The sequence below is a fragment of the Protopterus annectens genome, chromosome 2.part1 (genome assembly GCF_019279795.1).
Source record: "Protopterus annectens isolate FY-2018-M chromosome 2.part1, PAN1.0, whole genome shotgun sequence".
Classification (NCBI taxonomy): domain Eukaryota; kingdom Metazoa; phylum Chordata; order Ceratodontiformes; family Protopteridae; genus Protopterus; species Protopterus annectens.
In genome coordinates, this window is record NC_056729.1 from 1,036,065,699 (window position 1) to 1,036,089,087 (window position 23,389).

Sequence of the window (23,389 nt, forward strand, 5' to 3'; positions counted from 1 at the left end):
ATAAAACTGCATAAAATACTATATTACAGAATTGCACCACATAGATGTGCCTGTGGTCAGTATGACAAACTAATGTAATTTGATGAAGTCATGCTGCATAACTGAGATGGGTATCATTAAGAAAGGGCACATCTATCCAGAACTGAAACGTCTTGTACAAAAAAGCAAACATATATACAAAATGCTACAGGCTACATACATTGTGGTATCCCATTGTTTACTATGTAGGGAAATGCAATCATAACCTTATAAATTTTAAGGTGCTTAAAAAGTCAAACTTTCTTCTTCTACTTAGCTATGTAGTCACCATTTCAGTATTCTTCCTAATTTTATAACATTAGCACAACAGAGTGAAGGATGGTATACTGAAACAATAAATGCTTTTTTCTTTGCATTTAATAAACTGTTTTAAATGTAATAAGTGAAACACAATACTGCATTTTCAAAACAGAATGTGTAACGCAATAACATACAAATACGTGTGTTGACAAAACTAGTAATTCCTATAATACTTTCAGTGGTACTCAAAATATAGCTCACTAGCAAGAGATGTAGAATAACAGCTGATCAAGTCAGTGCTAAATTAAAAATACAGAATAAACTGTGTGACATTAGCAGTGCACAATAACTCCACAGTCCAGAAGACAAGTACCGTTAAGCCTCCATTTCTTTTATTTGCTATGCCTGTTTAAAAAGAGAGCGTGTTTTATATTACATGGATACTGTACGACCAAGACTTTTGCATTTTAGTCCTACTGTATTCACAATCCCTTAACTAGTGCCCCATATGTATGAAGTGCAGTCTTGAATAAGCATAGCCAGACTGACTCTGAGGATTTGTGAATCATAAGCAACTGGACTTTGAGTCTACCTTTTTAATACTGAAGCACCATTCATCACTGGCAAAGTGATCATTCACAGGTACCCACCCCATCTGAGTGGAGCATGCTAGTTTAAAAAAATGTGTCTGAGCAGGGTGGGTGTGTTTCCTGCAACTGTCAATGTGGGAGGACTCTGCCTCCACACCCACAACCCCTGTCTCTAAATATATTTCGTCTGATGTTTTACCAGCTCAGAGAAAAGGGGATTGCACTAATTTCTATTTCTCCAAGATGGTGAGACCTTGAAGGGAATATGTTTAGAGAATGGGGCATGGCAGTTTAGCTCCCTCAATGGAGAGGGTCTTAGGGGTACAATTGTCAATAAAAACATGTTCTGCAGTTTTTGCATTTATCTCCATCATGATAATCTAGTGAGCGTTGGTAAGCTTCTCTTTGGTATATCAGGTGTAGTAAATATATTATTGATAAAATTAAGGAGACTCAATTTTAAAAAGTCGTCAGATCCTAGAGACACACAGTTCCTTTGGTGAACTGACTTTTTCATTTCTTAAGATACAGTTCATTAATAGCAGTAACGTTCTTCTTTAACTCATTGCCTAACACACCTGCATGTGAATGCTCATGCACGCACACATGTACACTTTTACTTTATTTTATTTATATTTGTTTAGCGGGGTAATTCACTGATCAGTACTGACTAATTTCAGGCTCAGGCTCATACACAAACACCCCATACACACTCAAAAGTGCATGCCCATGTACGTGTGTATATATACACACACACACACACACACACACACACACACACACACACACACACACACACACACACACACACACACACATATGCTCACACACACACACACACACACACACACACACACACACACACACACACACACACACACACACACACACACACACACACACACACACACACACACACTTTTATTTTATTTATATTTATTTATCAGAGTAGTGAACTGATCAATATTGACCAATTTCAGGCTCAGACTTATACAGTAACAACCCCCCACACACACACACACACACTCAAAAGCTCAGATTTATACAGTAACAACCCCCCCCCCCACACACACACACACACTCAAAAGTACATGCACACGCGCACACACACACACACACACACACACACACACACACACACACACACACACACACACACACACTGTGCTATGGCTAATGGAAATGCACCCCTAACCCACCAAACATATGTGTAGGTGTGTCTTGGAGAGAGACAAAACAATATTTAAAAGTTACATTTTCCAAATTGAGCTTGCAAGTCTCTTAAATGCATGAATCGTACTTATTGAGAATATATCATAGGTTTGAGAGAAGGAAATTTCAATGGCTAAAAAACTGATCTCTAATTAGGAAATAGTTACAATACATTCTTTTAAAATTAACAAGGCAATATAGCAGGACAAGGCTGTAATTAAACATCATTCCTTTAGTAACATGGATGGCAGCAAGAGGCACAACTCCTCATTTTGGAATTATTTTCAGAAGATAAATCAGAATAATTTCCAGAGTGCTAGCTCTGAAACGGACTGTGCTTGGGCTGTGCTAATGCCATCAGTATAATTTCATTACTTTGTGACCTTAATCCTGCTTTATTAACATCTAGACTCAATAAAGGTGCATCTTTTGTTAACATTCTAAAATTCAGATCTTTTCAAGAAGAATACAGTAATAAATAACATAGAAAAAGTTATAGCCCTTCATATAAATGCAAAGCATCTTCCATTTTGAAATGGCACCTTGTTTCTTTTTCACTGTCAATATACATTGACACATCTTCACTACCAACATACACACTGAGGCTTTTAAAATGGCAGTCAGTGTTGCCAGCCACTTTTCAATGGGGCATCATGTAATAACTTATATACACAAAAGTCTTATTAAAAAGATTAGTCATTCACAAATTATGTTTTTTACCTGAATTAGACAGAGGCAGAACAGCTGTTCAAATTTTCCTGTTCTGCATTTTTCAATGTGCATAATTTAAAATGTCTGTACAGGCACAGTCTTTATAACATATCACATATTACTCAGTAACTCAAACAACCCAATGTCCAGAATGTCAGACATCTCTTCATTAAGAGAGAAATTGAACTTACATCAGCTGTTTATCAACCTTCTCATTCCCTGTTCAGTGATTACGTCCAATAACCATATTTTACCTCATACTAGAAGTATCGATTTTACTTCATGAAAAGCAATCCCTTCTTACATTTCTTCTTTCCAAATCACATAACATATTTGTTATAAAGGGCCAATTATAGGGGTGCTTCTCCTGCCATGTGATCTTTTTTTCTTTTCATTCTAAGCATTACAGCTGTGCTAAAAGTAGCATGTTATGCAGTATCTAAGTTAATTTAGCAATCTTCCGACCAACATCTCCTTTACCAACTAGCATTCTTCTTAGCAAGTGGGGATGTGCTCAGGCATAACACAGTTATAAGAAGAAAGAAACCAGTTTATAACTTCTTCACATAATTTCCAGGGAACGTTCCAAACAGTTTGGTTCTTCTAGAGGTTCCTGTAAAAAAAAAAAAAAAAAGCATGACTACAGTTATCTCTAAGGGTACCCAAAGCTCACATAGACAGCACATTTTTTTTTAATTCTAGTATGTAGCCTGAGTTTAAGAAATATTACTATTATTATACAATACTGCTGGCTCTATTTAAATACTGGCCTGACACCAGAGCCAGATCCAGAACTATCTGACCTAGACAGTTGCCGGGGGACCACTGGAGGCTGCCACAACATTTACTTTTTAATTAAAAACAAAAAAAAAATGTGCATCCATCCATGCACAGCAACACATGAGATTTAAATGCACACTGGAACTTCACTTCCACTACTTGCTTCCATCCTGTTGGACTGGAGAACTGCAGGTTGTGGACATAACTGCGTTTCAGGTGTGTGTATGTGTGTGTATAATGCCCTAATTAGGGATGGCAGGTTGGACTCCACAGGGAGCCATGTGAGGACTTTTACTCATTGGTTCTCTACAAAGAGTTTGAGGGAATTAATCCAGCTCCTTAAAGTCTTCAGTTTCAGCACAAGCAAATAGAACATGACCAGACGTCATGTTCTTTTCCTAAACAGAAAAGACAAGCTGTGTGGGTATCTCTATGATGGATTTGACATCAACACAAGTACTTTTCCTTTCTCACAGACATAAGCCAAAAACACTATTACTTTAAACTTACTGAGTGATGAACTACTGAAGATGTGAGAAAGACAGAGTCTTATTGGTAGCTTCAACACCAAGAAAGCTATGAAATTTGGTGCCTGTACACCTTCTTCAACACCTGCACACTCTCATGCCTTGTTGGATGTATGGGTGTGTGGAAGTCACCCGAAAGCTTTGGATATTGGATGGACATCTGATCTCTTGCAGAATATATCCCATATAGACTAGCTGTTGCAAGAGTAATCTAATGAACATTCAGACCATTCCTGATTAACTGCTTGCACCTACAGACTCATTAAATCTGACTAAAAGCATTTGCTAATGGAAAAAAAGAACCCTTGTACATTTTTCTCACAGCACAATGGTCAGACTACTTGTTATTAATTGTTTACACCTGTTTGATAATTATTTTCAGCTAAAAGCAGATGCTAATGGAAAATAAACAGCTAATAAATGTGCAAATTCATTTTTCATACTTTTCATAATTTTCTCTTGTTATTTAAGCCTGTTTGCTTGAAGCATCTCTTGTCTATAGCTTAAAATAAGGACATTAGTTTTGGTATTTATCTGTATAAAAATAGAAGCAACTGTTATCTTCTAATTCAACACAGACTATAACTAATACACTTTTTTGTTCCCCTACCAATCCAAAATTATAACAATATATTAACCTTACTTGCTTCTTTCCAGCCTTTCAGATATTGTTACAATGTAATGCCTAGATACATTACAATTAAAAAAAGTATTTTCTTACCTTAATATCATTAGTATATATAGCAGGCACTGAAAAAACTCTCCCCAACTCATATTTAAAATTGCTCTATCTGCATAGTATACAGAACTGCTTTACAAAATAACATGGAATTTACATCATAAAATGTATTACTCAAGTATTAATAATAAAAAAAAAATACTTACATTTACTCAATCAGAATACATTTGTAATATTGAAAGCTTTGAACATCGAAGCACAGAGCATCGACTACAAAAAGCCTAAACACACAACAGGTAAATTACAAGAAAACAATTTTTTTCATGGGCATACCTCTGCAACCCTCACACCCCCTGCTAATTATATATACCAACTATGAGATAGCACTGCAGTGGAGAAAAGAAAAAAAACAATCTCTGCTGTACTGTGATGTCACACAACACACTATCAGCTATTCAGTGCTTCTAAAAGACAGCAGCAACATAGCTTTGGTGTTGTATGTTTCGAACTTGTGTGGTCGACGTTCTGTGCTTTGATATTTCAAGCATTCAATATAGTGAAGGTATTCCACTTATTCAGTCCTTTCAGTGTCCTTTTAAACATTAATGACATAAAGTGGGGTTTATGCTTTAGAATCATCCCACCCACTTTATAAGGAAAGCAAACTTCCAGTCTTTTACAGACCCTTACTTCTTTTTGCAGAACCACAATTTACATGACTAAACTAATTCTAATGGGATGTATGCTTCACAGTTCTCCCATTATTTACTAATTGAACAATATTGCTGGACTTCTTCATCATCTTGACCTCCTAACACCAGTTTCTGGTTCAAGTTCAAGGTACTCTTGATTCTTCTAGTCATCTCCTGTTTTTTTTTTCTATTGCTCAAGCATCTTCCTCTGGAATAACAGAAATTAATTTATTGGCAAAATTCATAGGTACCAGGGCCTTTATAGGCCCAGCTGTTCAATCCACTCTAACTATGTATAATGGGCATTTATTAGCAGGGTATGTTAGGAAGTTTGTAGAGGTAATGTGGGGGGTACGTTAGTTTGGGCATTACTGTATGCCTATAGCTATCAAAGATATGGAGACCAGACCCAGAGAGAATTTTCATAGTGGAAAGTCTCTCTATTGGCTTTATTACTGTCAGATGAATGAGAAGCAATCCCCTTCAGCTTGCTGACTCACTGTTTGTTAGCTACATTTCTTTATTTCCTCCTTAGCCTGTTCTGCATCCAAAAATGTATTTGATCCTCCAGAAAAAATATTCAGAAAATAGCTAGATATAGCAACTTAAATTGTATATCTGCCTCCTGAAATCTTCTGATTACTTAGACAAATGTGTTTCTCTTCTGACTGGTTTACAGTGAATAATCAATTTCCACAAACACTCTGGTGATCCGAATTTTTGTAAACATCTTTATTAACATCGCACATTACATAGTGACATGAGTACACATTTAATTATAAAACAAAAAACAAACAATTACAATGATTATTTCTTTTGTATGCGTTATACAAATGTCTTTTTTGTCTTGACAATTATTTGTTTTAACATTATGTAGATTGTGCCAGATCTGCCTTCCCAGAAATATCAGTCCTCCATAACATTATTCTGTATGTATTGTCCCCACAGATTCCATTTATTTCTATTGTCTTTCCCATTTCTAAAGTTCACAGCTCCAGTTGTTTTACCTCCTTTATAGCATTCAACAATTCTGTTACAAATGGATTTGCTTTTGATTTCTATTTACAAGTAATTGCTTGTTTGGCACCCAACAGCATTACACTTAGTAGGGCCTTACTGTCTCTAGAAAATTCATTTTCTACATCCCAGGTCAAACAAATTACTTTTTTAATTAAAATAATTAGCTTCCCCAACATTTCTGAAAAAGTGCCATATAGGGGATTCCTAAAATCTATCAGCACATTACAGTCCCAAAATATATTTTCCAAAATAACTCTCTCTTTGCCATTATGCCTCCAGCAATTGGTATATACCCATAGAAAAATTATCTAAAGTCTACTTGGGATATAAAAATACCTATGCAAACACTTCCATGCAAAAATCCTAAACCTTCGAGATTCTGTTGCATACTTGGGAGCCATACAAACATCATCACATTTTTTATTTGTATATTCATAGGTTCATAGGTTCATATTAGGCTATCTGCCCTAGGGCATTTATAAGCCTAGCCAGAGTGTGTTTGGCTTTTGCCACCCATTTTAAATTAATTTTGCTATGCCCTTTTTCGAGGTTAGTATACTGTGTCTCTGTCTAACAGTGACACAAAAGTGATACCTGGGGTAAAACTACGATATCCCATCCACTCATCAAGATTCCTCTTGAAGAGAGTCAATGAAGGCCTCTACCTAACCTGGACTGGGATTTTATTCCAGAGTGAAGGGAGCCTCTGGGTTATGAATCTGTCCCTCCAGCATGTCCTATTTATTTCAGTGCTGAGGTTGAAGTCTCTCGAGTGCGTAGCTCGATGGGATTTGGATTTTCTGAGGTGCAGCATGTCCATTAATTCTGGGTTGGACATGGCTTTATACGTCAGGCACAGATCGCCTCTGAGCAGGCGGTATGCCACTGAGTAGAGCTGGAGTTTCTTTAACCGGGCAGCATATGGCATCTGTTTGAGCCCTTTGATCCTCTTGGTGAGGTACTTTTGGGGTCTTTCCAGTTGCTGCAGGTGTCTGGTAAGGTACATCCCAAAAGGGGCATTGTACTCAATTATGGGCCTGATGAGGGATGAGTAAAGAGGCACGATGACCTCCCCTGATCTAGATGTGAATCCCTTCATGATTAGGTGGGCTATATAAAATATTTTTCTAACCACTTTGGCCATGTGGTTGTCAAATGAGAGACTGTCAAATATTGCCTTCCCATTCTCATTTCCTACTCTTTTCTAGACTTTTTATGATAGATGCCTATAGTTATCACACATTATTTTATATGGTCCACTAGTTATCCTTTTTTACTGCATCTTCTGCTCTAAGCTTAAGTATAAACTCAATGAGAACTGGTATTTCATTTAACGCTCCCCTATCCCTTCCCCCTATGCATATACTCTGCTATCAATCTCTGGTAGGGAAGGCAGTCTCCAATCCACAGTCCAAACTTCTATTTGGCCTAATCTCACTTTATGACTTTCCTTCCCTACTTATTTGCTCCCTACTACCTTGGCTCTTTTGTTAATTATGCCAATAATTTCCTGTTCTCTTTTGACTATGTTCTGTGCTCTTACTTACAGTTATCCCTACTGGTAAAACCTCTTTCCTCCATCCCCTTGCTAGTTCTCAAAATATTTTCTGCTGCTTGGTTCACATAATATTCTGTATGGTTGTTACTGTTCCCCTTAAGTGCCTGCGTCGAACACCCTACTCTCTCTTTATTTCATGAGCTCTCCTTGTTTTAACATTATTTCTTTCAATTTTGATTTGTAGGCTGCTTGTGCTATGTATATGAGCCTTAACTCTGTAGCTATAAAGTTTCCTTTCAGATTTAGGAATCCTAAACTACCATGTTCTGTGGGGAAAATCAACTTATCCCACTTAACGTTTGCCCTCTTTCCCTCTCAAATATATATCTTTTTTCAATTCTTTATTAATTATGGTCCTCAGCTTCTTCAATGGTTCATAAAATGTGCCTGCTATGTTAACAATACTAAAGAGACAAACCATTTCACTGCTTGTACCTTACTTTCCATTTCCATCATCAAGAGTTTACAATTTCACAAAACCCCAGCTAAATTTATTAAATGCCTTCTATGCCAAAAAAGCCCAACAATAACGGGGTCTTCTTGAACTTTGCTTCCCTTTGGAACATCGGTGCCCTGTTAACATTGTCACATGTATGTCATCCTTCCACAAAACCAAAGCCATAGGTCCAGATCTACTAGATTCAGCAATGTTAGCCATTCTCTTAGCTAGGATAGACATACTTTATAATCATGGTTCAAATTTTAAAAAGATCTATGTGAAGTTGGATTTAAAGGGTCTCTGCCCTCTTTGAGTAGTACAGCTACCTCAGTTTTCTTCCAAGACGATGGTACTGTCTGATATTTTAAATATTGTTACACAAAACCTTCCAGATCTTTATCACTTTTCTCTCTTAACTTCCAAATTTCCAATGGAATGCCATCTATTCTTGGAGACTCCCCTGTTAACTGATAACATCTCATAATTTTTTATCTTATCCTCTCCCATTTTAGCTATTAATTCTTGAGCCTAATGCCCTTAGCAAACTTAAGTTTTCCATAAATGTTTCCATTTGTGTTTTTTCTTGGTTATGTAAAGTTTTTTTTATGATTTAAGAAATAGCTCTTATATCTCTATAGGATCTCTGGTTATTTTTCTAGTAATAGACTCCCCTAAGCTTGGCAAAGCCCCATTCTATTTTCGGTTATGTAAGTTGTTGTGCTAGTAGTTTTTATGCTCTGGTGTTGTTACCAAAAATACTTGCTTAACTCATGCATATTATCCATGGACTCCCTTATTATTTCCTTAGCACTCAACAACTGCTTCTCTTTGTGTTCCATATGACTCCCCTTCATCTGCAATACTTTAACCTTTGATAATATCTCTAAATAATTCCTTTTGCTTCCTCACGTTATCACTGTATCATTTCTACAATATTTCTAAATCTCACTTTCATTTTATCCCACATCTTGTCTACCTTTCTGAAGAAATCTGCACATTCCCTAGCAACCCTTAAATCATTTTCATTACCAATTCCTTAATAATACTCTCTTACTCTAATATGTAAGTAGGACAGCACCAATGTCTCCTGCTTGATTACCCTACATCTTTATCTTAGTCTTTATTGTGACCTAAAATACTTAGTGATGTGTTTCAAAAATGTCAATTAAATACCCATGCTCTTGTGAAATACAGCTTCTGTCCAGTCTAGCCCAATTATACCTTGGAGAATAATATGCAAATCCCGTCAGGGTTCCTGATAGCAATTTCATATTTTCCATTCCATTCCATTCCAAATATTTTTGTATATATGCCTAGAAATCTACCATATTTTGTTACATTTTTCCTTCTCGTCCCACCGATACATCTTAACTTTTGTACATCAGGTTCCAGTTCCTACCCATAAGGAATATTCTCTGCTGAAAGCTTATTACCTCTCCATTAACTTTCTTAAGCTCCTTGATAGTAGTTTTAGGTGCAATATGAATACATGCCAATGTAATACCCCTTCCTTGCCAATAACCCATTAATACCACAAATCTGCCCTTGTTGTCTTTCGTCTCCTCCACTATCACTATTGAAGCCCCTCTTGCAATCAGTATTATTACCTCTCTTTTCCTTTGTTTCTGATTACTCTGCTGAATAACCATTTGGGAATTTTATATTTGCCTAACTCACGTGCTCATTTCTGAGTGTGTTTCTTGTAACACTGCTCTTTGTACTTTACACTTAATACAATTCAATAGTCTTACAGATATTCACACATACATGCATACAAATATTTCACGCACAAGCAATAATGCTGTTCTAGCCTGCCAATATATCAAGATAGTTATTCCCATAATAAGTATCCAGGTTGATCTTAAACATATCTAAACTTGTTCTTGCTTTAATATAGTTTGGTAGTCTATTCCACACATCAGCTAATCTATCTAAAGCTTCTTTTATTCTTTCCAGCCTTTTATCATTTGACTGTATGCTTTTCTCCACTGTCTCATGTATTTTAATTCAGATTTACCAAAGGCTGACCCACATTACACTCTGCTTGTCAGAATCTATCTATCTATCTATCTATCTATCTATCTATCTATCTATCTATCTATCTATCTAGCTGTGTGTGTGTGTGTGTGTGTGTGTGTGTGTGTGTGTGTGTGTGTGTGTGTGTGTGTGTGTGTGTGTGTGTATATATGGGTCTCCTACACATGATCGACATTCCACAATGTCGAAGACCATATGGGTGAGACCATATGATCGACATTTGAAATGCCGACCATGTGGAACCGGCATCTCCGTACAGTGCGGAATGGAAAGCTTTCCATTTCCACACTGTAGTGCGATCTCGGAGTTGGTATATTTAAGTTACGAGGGGTGTGGAGGGCATAGCCCCCACGAGGGGTGCAGGGGGCATAGCCCCCTGCTAGCATTTAAAAAGTTGGTTTATGTTGCGTGTTTACTTTTTTTTTTTTTACATGGTCGAAATTTTAGGAGTCGAACATATGGTCTCGGCCATATGGGTTTCGCTTTCTAAAATTTCAAACATGTATAGTAGACCTGTGTGTGTGTGTGTGTGTGTGTGTGTGTGTGTGTGTGTGTGTGTGTGTGTGTGTGTGTGTGTGTGTGTGTGTGTGTGTGTGTGTGTGTGTGTGTGTGTGTGTGTGTGTATATATATATATATATATATATATATATATATATATATATATATATATATATATAAATATATACATATATATATTTTTAAATCCCCACTTTCCCATCCGGTCCTGTACTGCGTAGGCTGCTGGCTCCGCTTAAGGTTATCGTCCCTGCTGAAATAGTTTCCACCTCAGGTGTCTCCCAGTCCTCAGCGTGGCTACCTGCCCGTGAAATAATCATCTCTAAAGGACTCCTGCTGTGATTCATTTATAGTAATATTAAATTGGTGCTTTGGATTTAATACTAAGTTTATCATCCCTGCTGAAATAGTTTCCACCCCAGGTGTCTCCCAGTCCTCAGCGTGGCTACCCACCCGTGAAATAATCATCTCTAAAGGACTCCTGCTGTGATTCATTTATAGTAATATTAAATCGGTGCTTCAGATTTAATACTAAAGTTTATCGTCCCTGCTGAAATAGTTTCCACCCCAGGTGTTTCCCAGTCCTCAGCGTGGCTACCCGCCCATAAAATAATCATCTCTAAAGGACTCCTGCTGTGATTCATTTATAGTAATATTAAATTGGTGCTTCGGATTTAATACTAAGTTTATCATCCCTGCTGAAATAGTTTCCACCCCAGGTGTCTCCCAGTCCTCAGCGTGGCTACCCGCCCATGAAATAATCATCTCTAAAGGACTCCTGCTGTGATTCATTTATAGTAATATTAAACAGTTACGCTGTATTCGCATCTATTTTGAGAGCTACATTTTACCTGTGCGGCTCCCTCCCCAATAGACTCACAAAGAGCTTTATGTGTTGCATGCTGCCCTGACATTTAAGTTTTAACTAGGTTTTTGCAAAGGAATGTCTTACTGCTAGTTTTATATTAATTAAGCTGCTAGCATGTGCTGTGTGTAATACCAATGTTTAGTCGCTTAAGAACTGCTTTGTTGCCTTACATTTATTTTATTAACTGCTCAGAACTGTGATAATCTGCTTGGTTGCTGTACATAGTATATTAACTGTTCTGAACTGTGAAAGCTTGTAGTCACTTAAGAACTGCTTTGTTGCCTTACATTTATTTTATTAACTGCTCAGAACTGCGATAATCTGCTTGGTTGCTGTACATAATATATTAACTGTTCTGAACTGTGAAAGCTTGTACTGCGTTAGTCGCAAGACTCTTAATTTCCAGACATGTGATAAAGTGCTTAGAACTGTGTTGCATTTACCTATGGTGCACTGTTATTTTCTCTATTTTCCCTGCTGTGTACCTCTCTTCTCTTATTCCTCTCTCCCTTGATAGCTCACTACTTATTCCCACTTGCTCCTGTCTCTCCCTATGCCTCCATTTAATACTGTAACTGAAAACACTAGACTTATGTCTGCCTAATTACTCCTCTATTTTACCTTTTCCTTACAGTTATCGTCCCTGCTGAAATAGTTTCCACCCCAGGTGTCTCCCAGTCCTCAACGTGGCTACCCGCCCATGAAATAATCATCTCTAAAGGACTCCTGCTGTGATTCATTTATAGTAATATTAAATCAGTGCTTTGGATTTAATACTAAAGTGTATGCACCTCACTGTATATTAGCCAATATAATCTTCATGTGAAATTTTTTTTTAACTACCCGGCGAGCAGCAGCTAGCAGCCTACCAGGGATTTTTGATCCCTCTCTCTACCTTCCTAGTCCCCTTGCACTTCCCCTGAACTCCCTGGGATCTAGCCTCGTAAGTACCTGATTTGGCCTCTAGGTGGCAGCATTTCCTGCTTTTTCTCAATACCCTAATGCTTAGAAATACTTTTGTTCAAATAACACAGCCCTGTTTCCAGCCTCAATTTCCAGCCAACATTCCCTTTAAACACTTCTCTGCCCTGTCCTACCTCTAGTCTCTAGCAAACCTCTTTTCAGCTCAAATTCTGAGTGCTTTTCCCTATAGTCTACTCTCCTCTGCTCTATTCCCTCGATTCACTGATACACTCTCCGCCTTTTCCTCTGCTTTGGCTCTTCCTGCTCCGTTTGCCCTACGCGCTCACTCCGCTCCCCTACCCTACTCCCAATTCCCACACCCCCCCAGTACCCTTACATTTATCCTAGCCTGTCTCTTCCATTAAGCCTAAACACCCAATAGAAACCCCATCTATCTTTCTCCTCCCTCTCCACACTCTAAACCTAATCATCCTATTACAACTATCCCCTTATTACTAGACACACCTCTGTCCCTACCATATCTCTTCCCTTTATTCTATCTCCCCACCTCTTAACATCTCCTCAGCTCTACTAACACACTATTTCACAATTTTCTCCACACTCCCCATCTTTTCTCTTATACATTCCATTTACCAAACCATACCTCTCTAACCTCCCTTCACTCAATATGCTCCACTTAACCATTCAGACCCTCCTAACCCCCTGCCTCCTCCTTATACTTCTGGTCCCCCTATGCTACTCCAGCTCATATCACTCTTATGCTCTTCCATTCTCTCCAACAACTAAAACAGCCACAGAAACTCTACATCTTCCCCTCTCTCTCACTCATTTCTATTTCATCTCATCATCCCTTTTCACCCTAACCCTCTACACCTATTCTGCCTAAAAACTATCTCTACCTCAACCAAACTATTAACACCTAAACTAACATTAGTTCTACCCAAACTCATTCAATACAAACTCAAATGGCTAAAGTTCATTTCCTATAATAACCTAATCTTAGCTGGAGATATCCATCCCAATCCTGGTCCCAGCTCCCTCTCTAATATCCTCCTCCCCCAAATACTCTTAAATTCTTCACTATTAATGCCCAAAGCCTCAACAACAAAATACACCATTTTCATGCATGGTTAAGCCATAACCAACCTGACATCCTAGCTGTCACCGAGACCTAGCTCAAACCACACATCTCTGGTTCTGAATTCCTGCCCTCAGGTTTTCTTGCCCTCAGAAATGACCGTTTAATCAAAAAAGGCGGCGGAACTGCCCTAATCTACTCTAATCTTCTCACCCTCGTTCTCCTCCAAATCAAAATTCCACATTTCAATAACACCAACCTCACTGCCGGTATACTTAAACTAAATAAACACAAGAACATCTGTATCATAGTCCTGTACATCTCCCCTGGCAATAACATCCCTATCATCGAAGATATTCTCCAATGGGCCTCAAATGAAATTAATTACAAAACTTATATTCTAGGCGACGTAAATATTGACTGGAACAAGATCAATAGTTCTTCTCCTTCCCTATCCATCAACCTCTATAACTTTACCCAAGTAATCTTGTCCACCACCCGACCCAGTAAAACAAATCCCCCTGGATCCATTTTAGACTGGATCCTGGTCACCCACCCTAATAAACTACTCTACTCTGGTACAATTCCTAACACCATTAGCGACCACTCCCAGCCTTCATTCTTCGCTCAAACAACTCTTTTCCTCACCAGCATCAGTTCATCCACACTCACAATCTTAGCAATTTCAACCCCCTAACTTTCTCTAATACTCTCAAACAGATGAACTGGCAAATCTTAAATACCCTTCCTCTTGACCAAGCTATAGAACACTTTCACTCAGTCTTCCTTGACACACTTAACTCCCAAGCCCCCCTAAGAATGAAAAGGATAAAAAATAATACTGTCCCCTGGCTAACCAAAGAGACCAGACAAATAATGCATCAAAGGGACAAAACCTGGAAGCTCTTCCAAAACAAAAATTCCCTAAAACCCTTCTCCTATACAAACAACTTTGCAACCTCGCAAAAAAACCCAGATCTCTAAAGACAAGAAAACCTACTATTTGAAACTCAAATCCTATAGTAACCCAAACCCCAAACAATTCTGGAAATCCATAAATTCACTCCTAAATCCAGGCTCCAACAGTAACCCATGCCCTGATCCAAACTTATCCAACCTCGAACTAAGTTCCAAGTTTAATTCCTTTTTTATAGATACTATTGCTGAAATGACCAAGACTTTCCCCAACCATCATCCTCCTGCATCACCCTCCTCTACTTGCAAACCCTCAAGCAACTCTCTACCAATGTTTGAACTCAAACCTGTCTCTACTAAACTCATACAAACTCTCCTTTCCAAAGTCAAACCTTGCTCCAACGCACCTGATAATATTCCCTTCTCCTTCCTAAAATGTGCTGCAGACAGCATAGCATTGCCAATCAGTATCTTAGTAAATAGATCCATAAAGGAAGCATATGTTCCCAAACTCTGGTGCTCAGCCTACATTTTTCCTCTCCACAAAGGTGGCAGAAATACCAACATTTCTAACATCCGGCCAATGGCTCTGCTTTCTCCTATTTCCAAAATCTTAGAAAAATGTATCCACCTCCAACGCATGCCTTTTCTCACCCAAAACCAACTTCTCACATCAACCCAACATGGCTTCCGCCCTGGTCACAGCACTATAACTGCACTACTCTCCTTTCTAGAAACTGTAAACCAAGCCCAAGACTCCGGACACTTAGTTTCCACCATACTCCTTGACCTATCCAAAGCTTTTGACACAGTTTCCCACAAACATCTTATCCATCATCTTTCAAATCTTCATCTCCCAACAAATACCCTATCCTGGTTCTCCAGTTACCTATCTAACAGATCTCTGGCAGTCAAATGGAAGAACTCCACCTCCTCCTTTCTTCCCACCCCAACTGGTGTACCACAAGGGTCCATCCTTGGTCCCATGCTTTTTAACATCTTTATCAATAACTTTCACTCTACTATACCACATGCTAAAGTTATTCAATATGCAGATGACTCTACATTAGTCTGCTCGGCCTCAAACCTCTCTGAACTTCTAACAAAAACCCAAACTGCTTTTTCATCCACTGAACACTGGATGCACCAAAACCACCTTTCTCTAAATGCCAACAAATCCAAAATTCTACTTTTCTCTCCCTACAAGGCTTTCCACTATGACAAAAATGCATTCAAAGTCCTTAGCCAAACTAACTCACCCATAGAAGTGGTTCCCTTTGCTAAACTTCTAGGAATTACTATTGACGAACACCTCAAATTTGACATCCATGTACAACAGAATATAAAAAAAAAACATCAAAAGCTAGGTATGCTATACAGAAACAATCTATTTCTTTCCAATTCTACCAGGCAAACCCTGGCTTCTACTTACCTTCGCCCTTCCCTACTATACGGAGCTCCACTTCTTTCACACCTGACCTCTACCATCTCTTCTAAGCTAGAAAGCTACTATAATAAGATCTCTAAATTTGCCACTAAATCTAAAAACTCCACACACCATTGCCTCACCCTTCACTCTCTAAATTGGCTAGAACTCCCCAACTATATTGACTTCCTCCAACGGACCACAGCACATAGACTTATATTTTACCCAAATAAATGCCCTGCACTAACAGACATCCTTCCCCCATACACCCCTAATAGACCCCTCAGATCTGAACATCAAAATCTAATTACCATCTACAAACCTAATCGACCTGCTGGCCAACATCTCCTATCCTTCTCATTAGGCAAAAAATTGAATTTTCTCCCTTCTTCTCTAAGGACTCCATCAAATACTGATAACTTCAAAACCCAACTACTCAACTACCTAGCCTCTACATGGAAATGCCCCTGCTTTCACCCTACCTAAAATACTCCATAACTGCACCACACATTCCCTCCTTGACTTTGGCTATCTCTCTTTACAATCCTAGAGTGGATTCCAACCCTCTACAACTTCATCCTCCTTGTAAATATTGTAAATAGAAAGTCTGGTGAATCCTAATGAAGGGCACAAATAACACCTTTTCACTTATCTTCCTTACTACATATAAGACTCCCCAATTTTGTAAATATTTCTGCTTCTTCATAATAATTTTTTCTCCATGGTGTTCCAAGCATCATATACTGTTTAGTTAATTATGCCTAGATTGTATGTCAATTGTAAACTGCCTCATTCACTGTAAACTGTAAAACTGTACCATATTTTGAAACCTTTTTGACTTGTAATAATATAACTTTCCTTATGTTTTATGGAGCTTTTCTCCCTTGGCCTCCTCTGAAAACGGGCACACCTGAGCCCAGTGGACTTCCCCGGTAACCAAACTGAAATAAATAAATAAATAAATTATATATATATATATATATATATATATATATATATATATATATATATATATATGTATACAGTGGATATAAAAAGTGTACACACCCCTGTTAAAATGCCAGGTTTTTGTGATATAAAAAAATGAGACCACCATAAATCATTTCACAACTTTTCCCACCTTTAATGTGACCTATAACCTATACACTTCAATTGAAAAACAAACAAATCTGTTAGGGGAAAAATATAAAAAATAAAAAACATTTAATATGCTGGTTACATAAGTGTGCACACCCTTAAACTAAACCTTTGTTGTGTGTGCACACCCTTAAACTAATATTTTGTTGAAGCACATTTTGATTTAATTAAAGCATTCAGTCTTCTTGGGTAGGAGTCTATCAGTATGGCACATCTTGACTTGCCAAAATTTGCCCATTCTTCCTTGCAAAAGTGGTTGGTCCAAATCTATCAGATTGCGAGGGCATCTCTTGTGCACAGCCCTTTTCAGGTCACTCCACAGATTTTCTATTGGATTTAGGTCTGGGCTCTGGCTGGGCCATTCCAAAATGAGAAGTTATGTACCTACCATAACGTTCCATGTTAGTTGTCTTCTTCTCGCCTTCTTTCTTGCTGGATGGGTTTGGAGCTGATCCTCGGCTCTGACTCGGCCTATACTAAAGCTCGAGAGCTATTTTTATTGGCTCGAGGCTACCCTGTATCCCACAATGCTAGGCGCTAACTACCCAGATCTCGTTTAATAGATAACACCATAGCAGTTCTGATCCCAGAACAAAGGAGAAAAAGGAATACCTATATATATATATATATATATATATAACATACCCAGAAAAAGGGCAACCATGGGAGTCCAAGCTGGGATGAAAGAAGGCCCAGAAAGATCCTTTTGGTCTGTCCCAGCTAGGGGGTTGGAGGGTGGGACGCAAGAAAGAAGGCGAAAAGAAGACAACTAACATGGAACATTATGGCAGGTACATAACTTCTCAATGTTAAGTTGTCAATCTCACCTTCATTCTTGCTGGATGGGACCGCATCCCTAGCACCTCAGCCCTGGGTGGCTCATCGGAACAGACTCTTGAGGACGGTGGAACCAAAGTTAGCTCGGCTTCTGGAGGCCATGTCCAGTTTGTAATGAGAAATAAAGGTATGAGGAGAGGCCCAAGTGGCTGCCGCACAAATGGAGTCTATAGGTAACCTAGCCTGAAAAGCTATTGATGTAGCTAAGGCTCTAGTTGAGTGGGCTCTAGGTTTTGAAGGAAGTTCTTGACTCCTCAGTTCATAGATGAAAGTAATCACAGAGGCCAACCATCTGGAAAGGGTTACTTTGGAAACTGGAAGGCCTTTCTTCCCTTCCACATAAGACAGGAAGAGCTGCTCAGATTTCCTAACTTGCTTGGTTCTATCCAGGTAGTAATGGAGTTGACGATGAACATCCAAAAAATGCAACTTTTGTTCTGCTCTGTTGGAGTAATTAGGGAAGAAAACTGGGAGATCGATAGTCTGGTTTAGATTTGCCTCAGAAGATATCTTGGGTAAAAAAGATGGGTTAGTTCTGAGGGATACTCTATCTTTATGGAAAACCAGATAAGGAGGATGAACACAAAGGGTGTGAAGCTCTGAGACTCTCCTCGCGGAAGTTATGGCCACTAGAAATAGAGTTTTCCATGAGAGTATCTTCAAGGAACAGGAAGCCGCAGGTTCAAAGGGAGGGAGAATCAAAGAAGTTAAAACCAGATTCAAATCCCACTGTGGTGGGGGATCTCTGATTGGGGGCTTAAGTAAAAAGATACCTTTAAGGAAGGCTTTACAAAGTTTATGGGACATAACAGTGGAGTCCGACAGGCCAACATGAAAATTTGAAATGGCCGCTAACTGAACTCTGATAGTGGATGAAGAAGAACCTGATTGAAAAAGTTCAGCCAAGAAATCTAGGACTGATTGGATAGGTGCCGTGAAAGGATCCATGTTTCTAGTCTCTGCCCAGAAGGAGAAACCTTTCCATTTGCTAGCATAAATCCTCCTGGTAGAAGATTTGTGGGAAGCTAGAATGATGTCACGCACCGAATGGGAAATAGAGGGAAGCCTGGCTAAGGTTGGAAGTGGAGCAACCAAGCTGTGAGTTTGAGAGAGAGGAGGGAGTGGTGCAGCTCACCCGACTGATGGGTCAAGAGGTCTGGCACTGGTTCCAGATGCCACGGCTGCTCCAAGAGGTAACGATGCAGGAACGGAAACCAGATTTGTCGAGGCCAGTAAGGGGCAATGAGGATCATTGTGGATCTCAATGCGGTAGCTTTCTGAATCAGCTGTGTGATTAATGGGAAGGGGGAAAAGCGTACAGAAGACCCCGGGGTCAATCGTGGACTAGAGCATCTCTGGGGGGGGGGGGGGCTGGGAAGAGGGAAGAGAGTGAAGAAGTCGTGGCACTTGCTGTTTTGAGGTGTTGCAAAAAGATCGCAGCAAGGCTAACCCCATCTTTGGAAAATCTCTTCCACTACTGACTGCTTGAGAGACCACTCGTGCGGCATGAGAATGGCTTTGCTCAGCCTGTCCGCTATTACGTTGGACTTCCCGGGGATATGCGTTGCTATCAGAAACCGCTGAGAAGAGATCGCCCACTGCCAAAGTCTGAGTGCTTCTCGACACAAGGGGTAGGACTTGGTTCCGCCCTGCTTGTTGATGTACCACACTAAGGACATATTGTCCGTCTGAACTGCAATAGTCCCTATGGGAAGAGAGTCCTGAAGGGCTTGCAATGCTAAAAGTACTGCTCTCATCTCCAGGACATTTATGTGCAGGTGGCACTCAAAAGGTTGCCATGTGCCCTGGACTGTCCTGCCCTGAAAATGCCCACCCCACCCGATCAGGGAGGCGTCCATTGTCACCGTAGCAACCGGTAGGGGGGGGAGAACAAAGGGTCTGCCCTGAATGACTTGAAGGGAGACTATCCACCAAGACAGGTGTTTCTTGCATGATTGGGTGATTAAAATGCTGTGTGACATTGGAAGCTGTTGAAAAGACCACTGGGAAAAGAGCATCCACTGAAGGATCCGCATGTGAAAGCGAGCTAGGGGAAGTAATGTAATGGCTGCTGCCATGAGACCTAAAGTCTTCAGTACAAACCTGGCCTGGATTCTGTTGCTCTGAAGAAGGATGTGAACATGTGCGCGAATATCTGAAATTCTCTGTGCAGTTAGTTTTGCGGACAGTTTGGCTGTGTCCAATATGGCGCCTATGAAAGTAATAGACTGACAAGGCGACAAGGCAGACTTTTCGAAATTTATGGAGATACCTAGCTCTTTGCAAGTTTGAATGGTGTAATCTCTGGACTGAATTAGTTGATGCCTGGTGGTGGTGGTAAGGAGCCAGTCATCCAGATATGGAAACACCTGGAATCCTTGACGTCTCAGATGAGCCGTGACACTGCCATGCATTTGGTGAACACTCAGGGGGCTGTAGTGAGACCAAAGGGCAGGGCCCTGAACTGGTAGTGACTGGCCCCCAGCTGGAAGCGGAGAAACCTCCTGGAGCACCTGTGCATCTTGATGTGGTAGTACGCATCCTGAAGGTCTATAGAGCACATCCAATTGTCCTGGCCCAAAAAGGGTACAATGGACTGTAGCATGACCATCCGGAACTTCGTTCTTTGGACAGACCTGTTTAGCCTGCTGATCCAAAATTGGTCTCCAGTCCCCTGTCTTTTTTGGTACCAAAAAGAACTTGGAGTAGATTCCGGATCCTTGCTGGTCTGCTGGGACTGGTTGGATGGCTCTTTTTCTTAGCAGTTTTGAGATTTCTAATACTGCTTGTTTCCTTAGACCAGGTGGAACATCTGGAAGGGGTCTTTTTGGCTGTGTTGGGGTGTGGGCAAAGGGAATTTCATAACCCTCGGATATGATTGACCTACCCATCTGTCTTGGGTGAGGGAAAGCCAGGCTTCTGGGTACAGTGATAATCTTCCCCCGACTGCCTCCGAAGGCGGACAGTCGGGCAGCATCTCAGGGATGCTGGAAGGGCTGGCCAGAGACAGCTTCTCTGCTACCCTGATTCTGCGGACCCCCTCTGCCCCTAGGGCAGCGTCTGTTATTGTCCCCCCCACCTCTAGAGGGGAACTCACCTCGTGCATCAGGCGCGACTCCCTGTGGTTTGCAATACCACATTTTTCCACCCTTCTGACCCTTAGGGTATGGTCTAGAAGGGGTGGAAAAACGGACTCCCACGGCAGAGAGAGTCTTGCCATCCTGTTCGCATCTGGTCAAAGTATCCTTCACTTGAGGTCCGAACAACGCCGAACCATCAAAGGGGGAGTTAGTGAAGGACACCTTGAAGGGGTCAGCAAAGTTACAAAGCCGCATCCAGGCATGATGATTTAAGGCCACGCCTGTGCCTGCAACCCTACTCGCCCCATCGGCTGCATAGGAAACAAGCCACATGGAGGAGTTAACAATCGAGTTCAGGGTTGCCAGCTGGGAGTTGATTTTGTCTTGAGACCCCGCAGCTGTTGGATCCTGTAAAGTATCACCCATTTCTTTGAGCATGTCTCTTTGAAGGCGGGTGAAATGACATAAGTAATTCAGCGACCGCATGGTAAAGGTCGCTGAAGAAAACATCCGCTTGCCGTACCTATCCATAGTCCTAGATTCCTTATTAGGAGGATGGATCGGTACTGAAGGATCAGCCAGTTCCTTCTTAGTGGCCACCGCCACCACCATGGCATCAACATGGACATCCTTGGTTAAAAACTGCTTATCAGAAGGGGCTGTGATAAATTTTGAAGGCCTCCGTGGGGTAGGTTCCATCGTGTCAGGGGCCATCCATGCCTTCCGCGCCACCACTTCCATGAGGGGGTCAAAGGGCGGAGACACCCAGGAGGTGGAAGGGCGAGAACCAAAAGCCTCTAGGTAAACCGACTCGTCCTCGGAAGGATTGAGGGTAGACCAGTTCCCCCTCTGCTTGAGGATCTCAAGGATGTCAGAAAAAGAGACATCCTCAGAGGGGGACCGTGGGGACCCTTCTGACTCATCCAAGTCGGTATCGGATGTGACGGACTCAGGAGAGTCCACATGCTTCCTCTTGCATTTCCTTTACCGAGGGGGCTCTCCTGATGGATCAGGGGAGGCCTCGGAAGAGGAGGATGCTCCCAATGGGGGCACCTGAGGCGTTGGATCTCTGCGGTCGGGGTCGAGAGGATGGGTAGAGACCGTAGCAGGCACAACAGTGGGAGGAGCTGAAGGAGCTGACCGAGGAGCAGGCACAGGGGCCAGCACACTCCTCATGACCTCAAAGGCACTCCTATCAGGCAGGGAAGAAGGTCCCTGCTCCGAAGAGATAAGGACCCCTCCCGGCACTGAGAGGGACGGCTCCGAGGCCGATGTCGGGGCCAAACTCACCTGCGCCGAGGCTCCGAGAGGGAGAACGGGGTCAGACAAGGGTCCGATGCCACTCGCCCCCTCGGAGCCGACGAGGGAGTCCCGGCGCCCGGATCCCTCCAAGGATGGAACCATGGAAGAGATCGGAGCCGACGACAGAGCCGAAAGGTGTGGTATCGGCTCCGACGTGTCGACGGTCCCGGCTCCCATGAACTCCAGCTCCGAGCTCAGAGGAAGAGTCGGAAGAGGAATCGATGATATAATGGGGATAGCCGCTGTCTGTTGAGAAGGGCTCTGAAGCATCTGGGCCAGTGCCTGCGACTTAAGGAGTCTGCTAACCACCCTCTCGAGGTCGTGTTCCGAAAGCCTGGAAGACCGAGAGGAATGGGACTGATGGCTCCGCTCCTAAAGTAAAGGAGATCTCGGAGCCGAATGGACTGACTCCAAAGAAGGAGACCTGGAGCGCTTACGGTTCGCAGATGGTTCCGACACAACGATCGGAGCTGACTGAGTCTTGGGAGCATCGGAGCCAACGTAGGAGCACTAAGAGCACCACTGATCGAAGGCTTGGTTCTTGGAGCCGACGGTTTTGTGGGCTTCGAAGGTTTGCCCGATGAAGACTTGGTCGGGGAACCTTAGGGTTTCAACAAGCCTCGTAAAATAAGCTTTTTCTGTGTTCCTGCAGGACTCTTGGACTAAATGCATGGCAGACAGAACAAGAGTCCTGCAGGTGCAGAGGGCCCAGGCAATAAACACAAGAAGTGTGACCGTCTGTCAGAGACATCTTCTGACAGCACGAGTCACACTTCTTGAA

At 41.1% G+C, this 23,389-nt stretch overlaps 1 protein-coding gene across 2 annotated transcripts in view; it reads right to left on the reverse strand.

Annotated features, from left to right (window-relative positions):
- Positions 1-2,076: 2,076 nt before the first annotated feature.
- The window catches only part of SORBS2 (sorbin and SH3 domain containing 2), a 3,647,154-nt gene continuing 3,625,841 nt past the window's right edge, over positions 2,077-23,389 (reverse strand). For both annotated transcript variants that reach the window (XM_044062620.1, XM_044062621.1), the window contains one exon: positions 2,077-3,405. In XM_044062620.1, the coding sequence (XP_043918555.1) occupies positions 3,344-3,405 (62 nt within the window). In that variant the 3' untranslated portion in view covers positions 2,077-3,343. The remainder of the gene's footprint in view (positions 3,406-23,389) is intronic.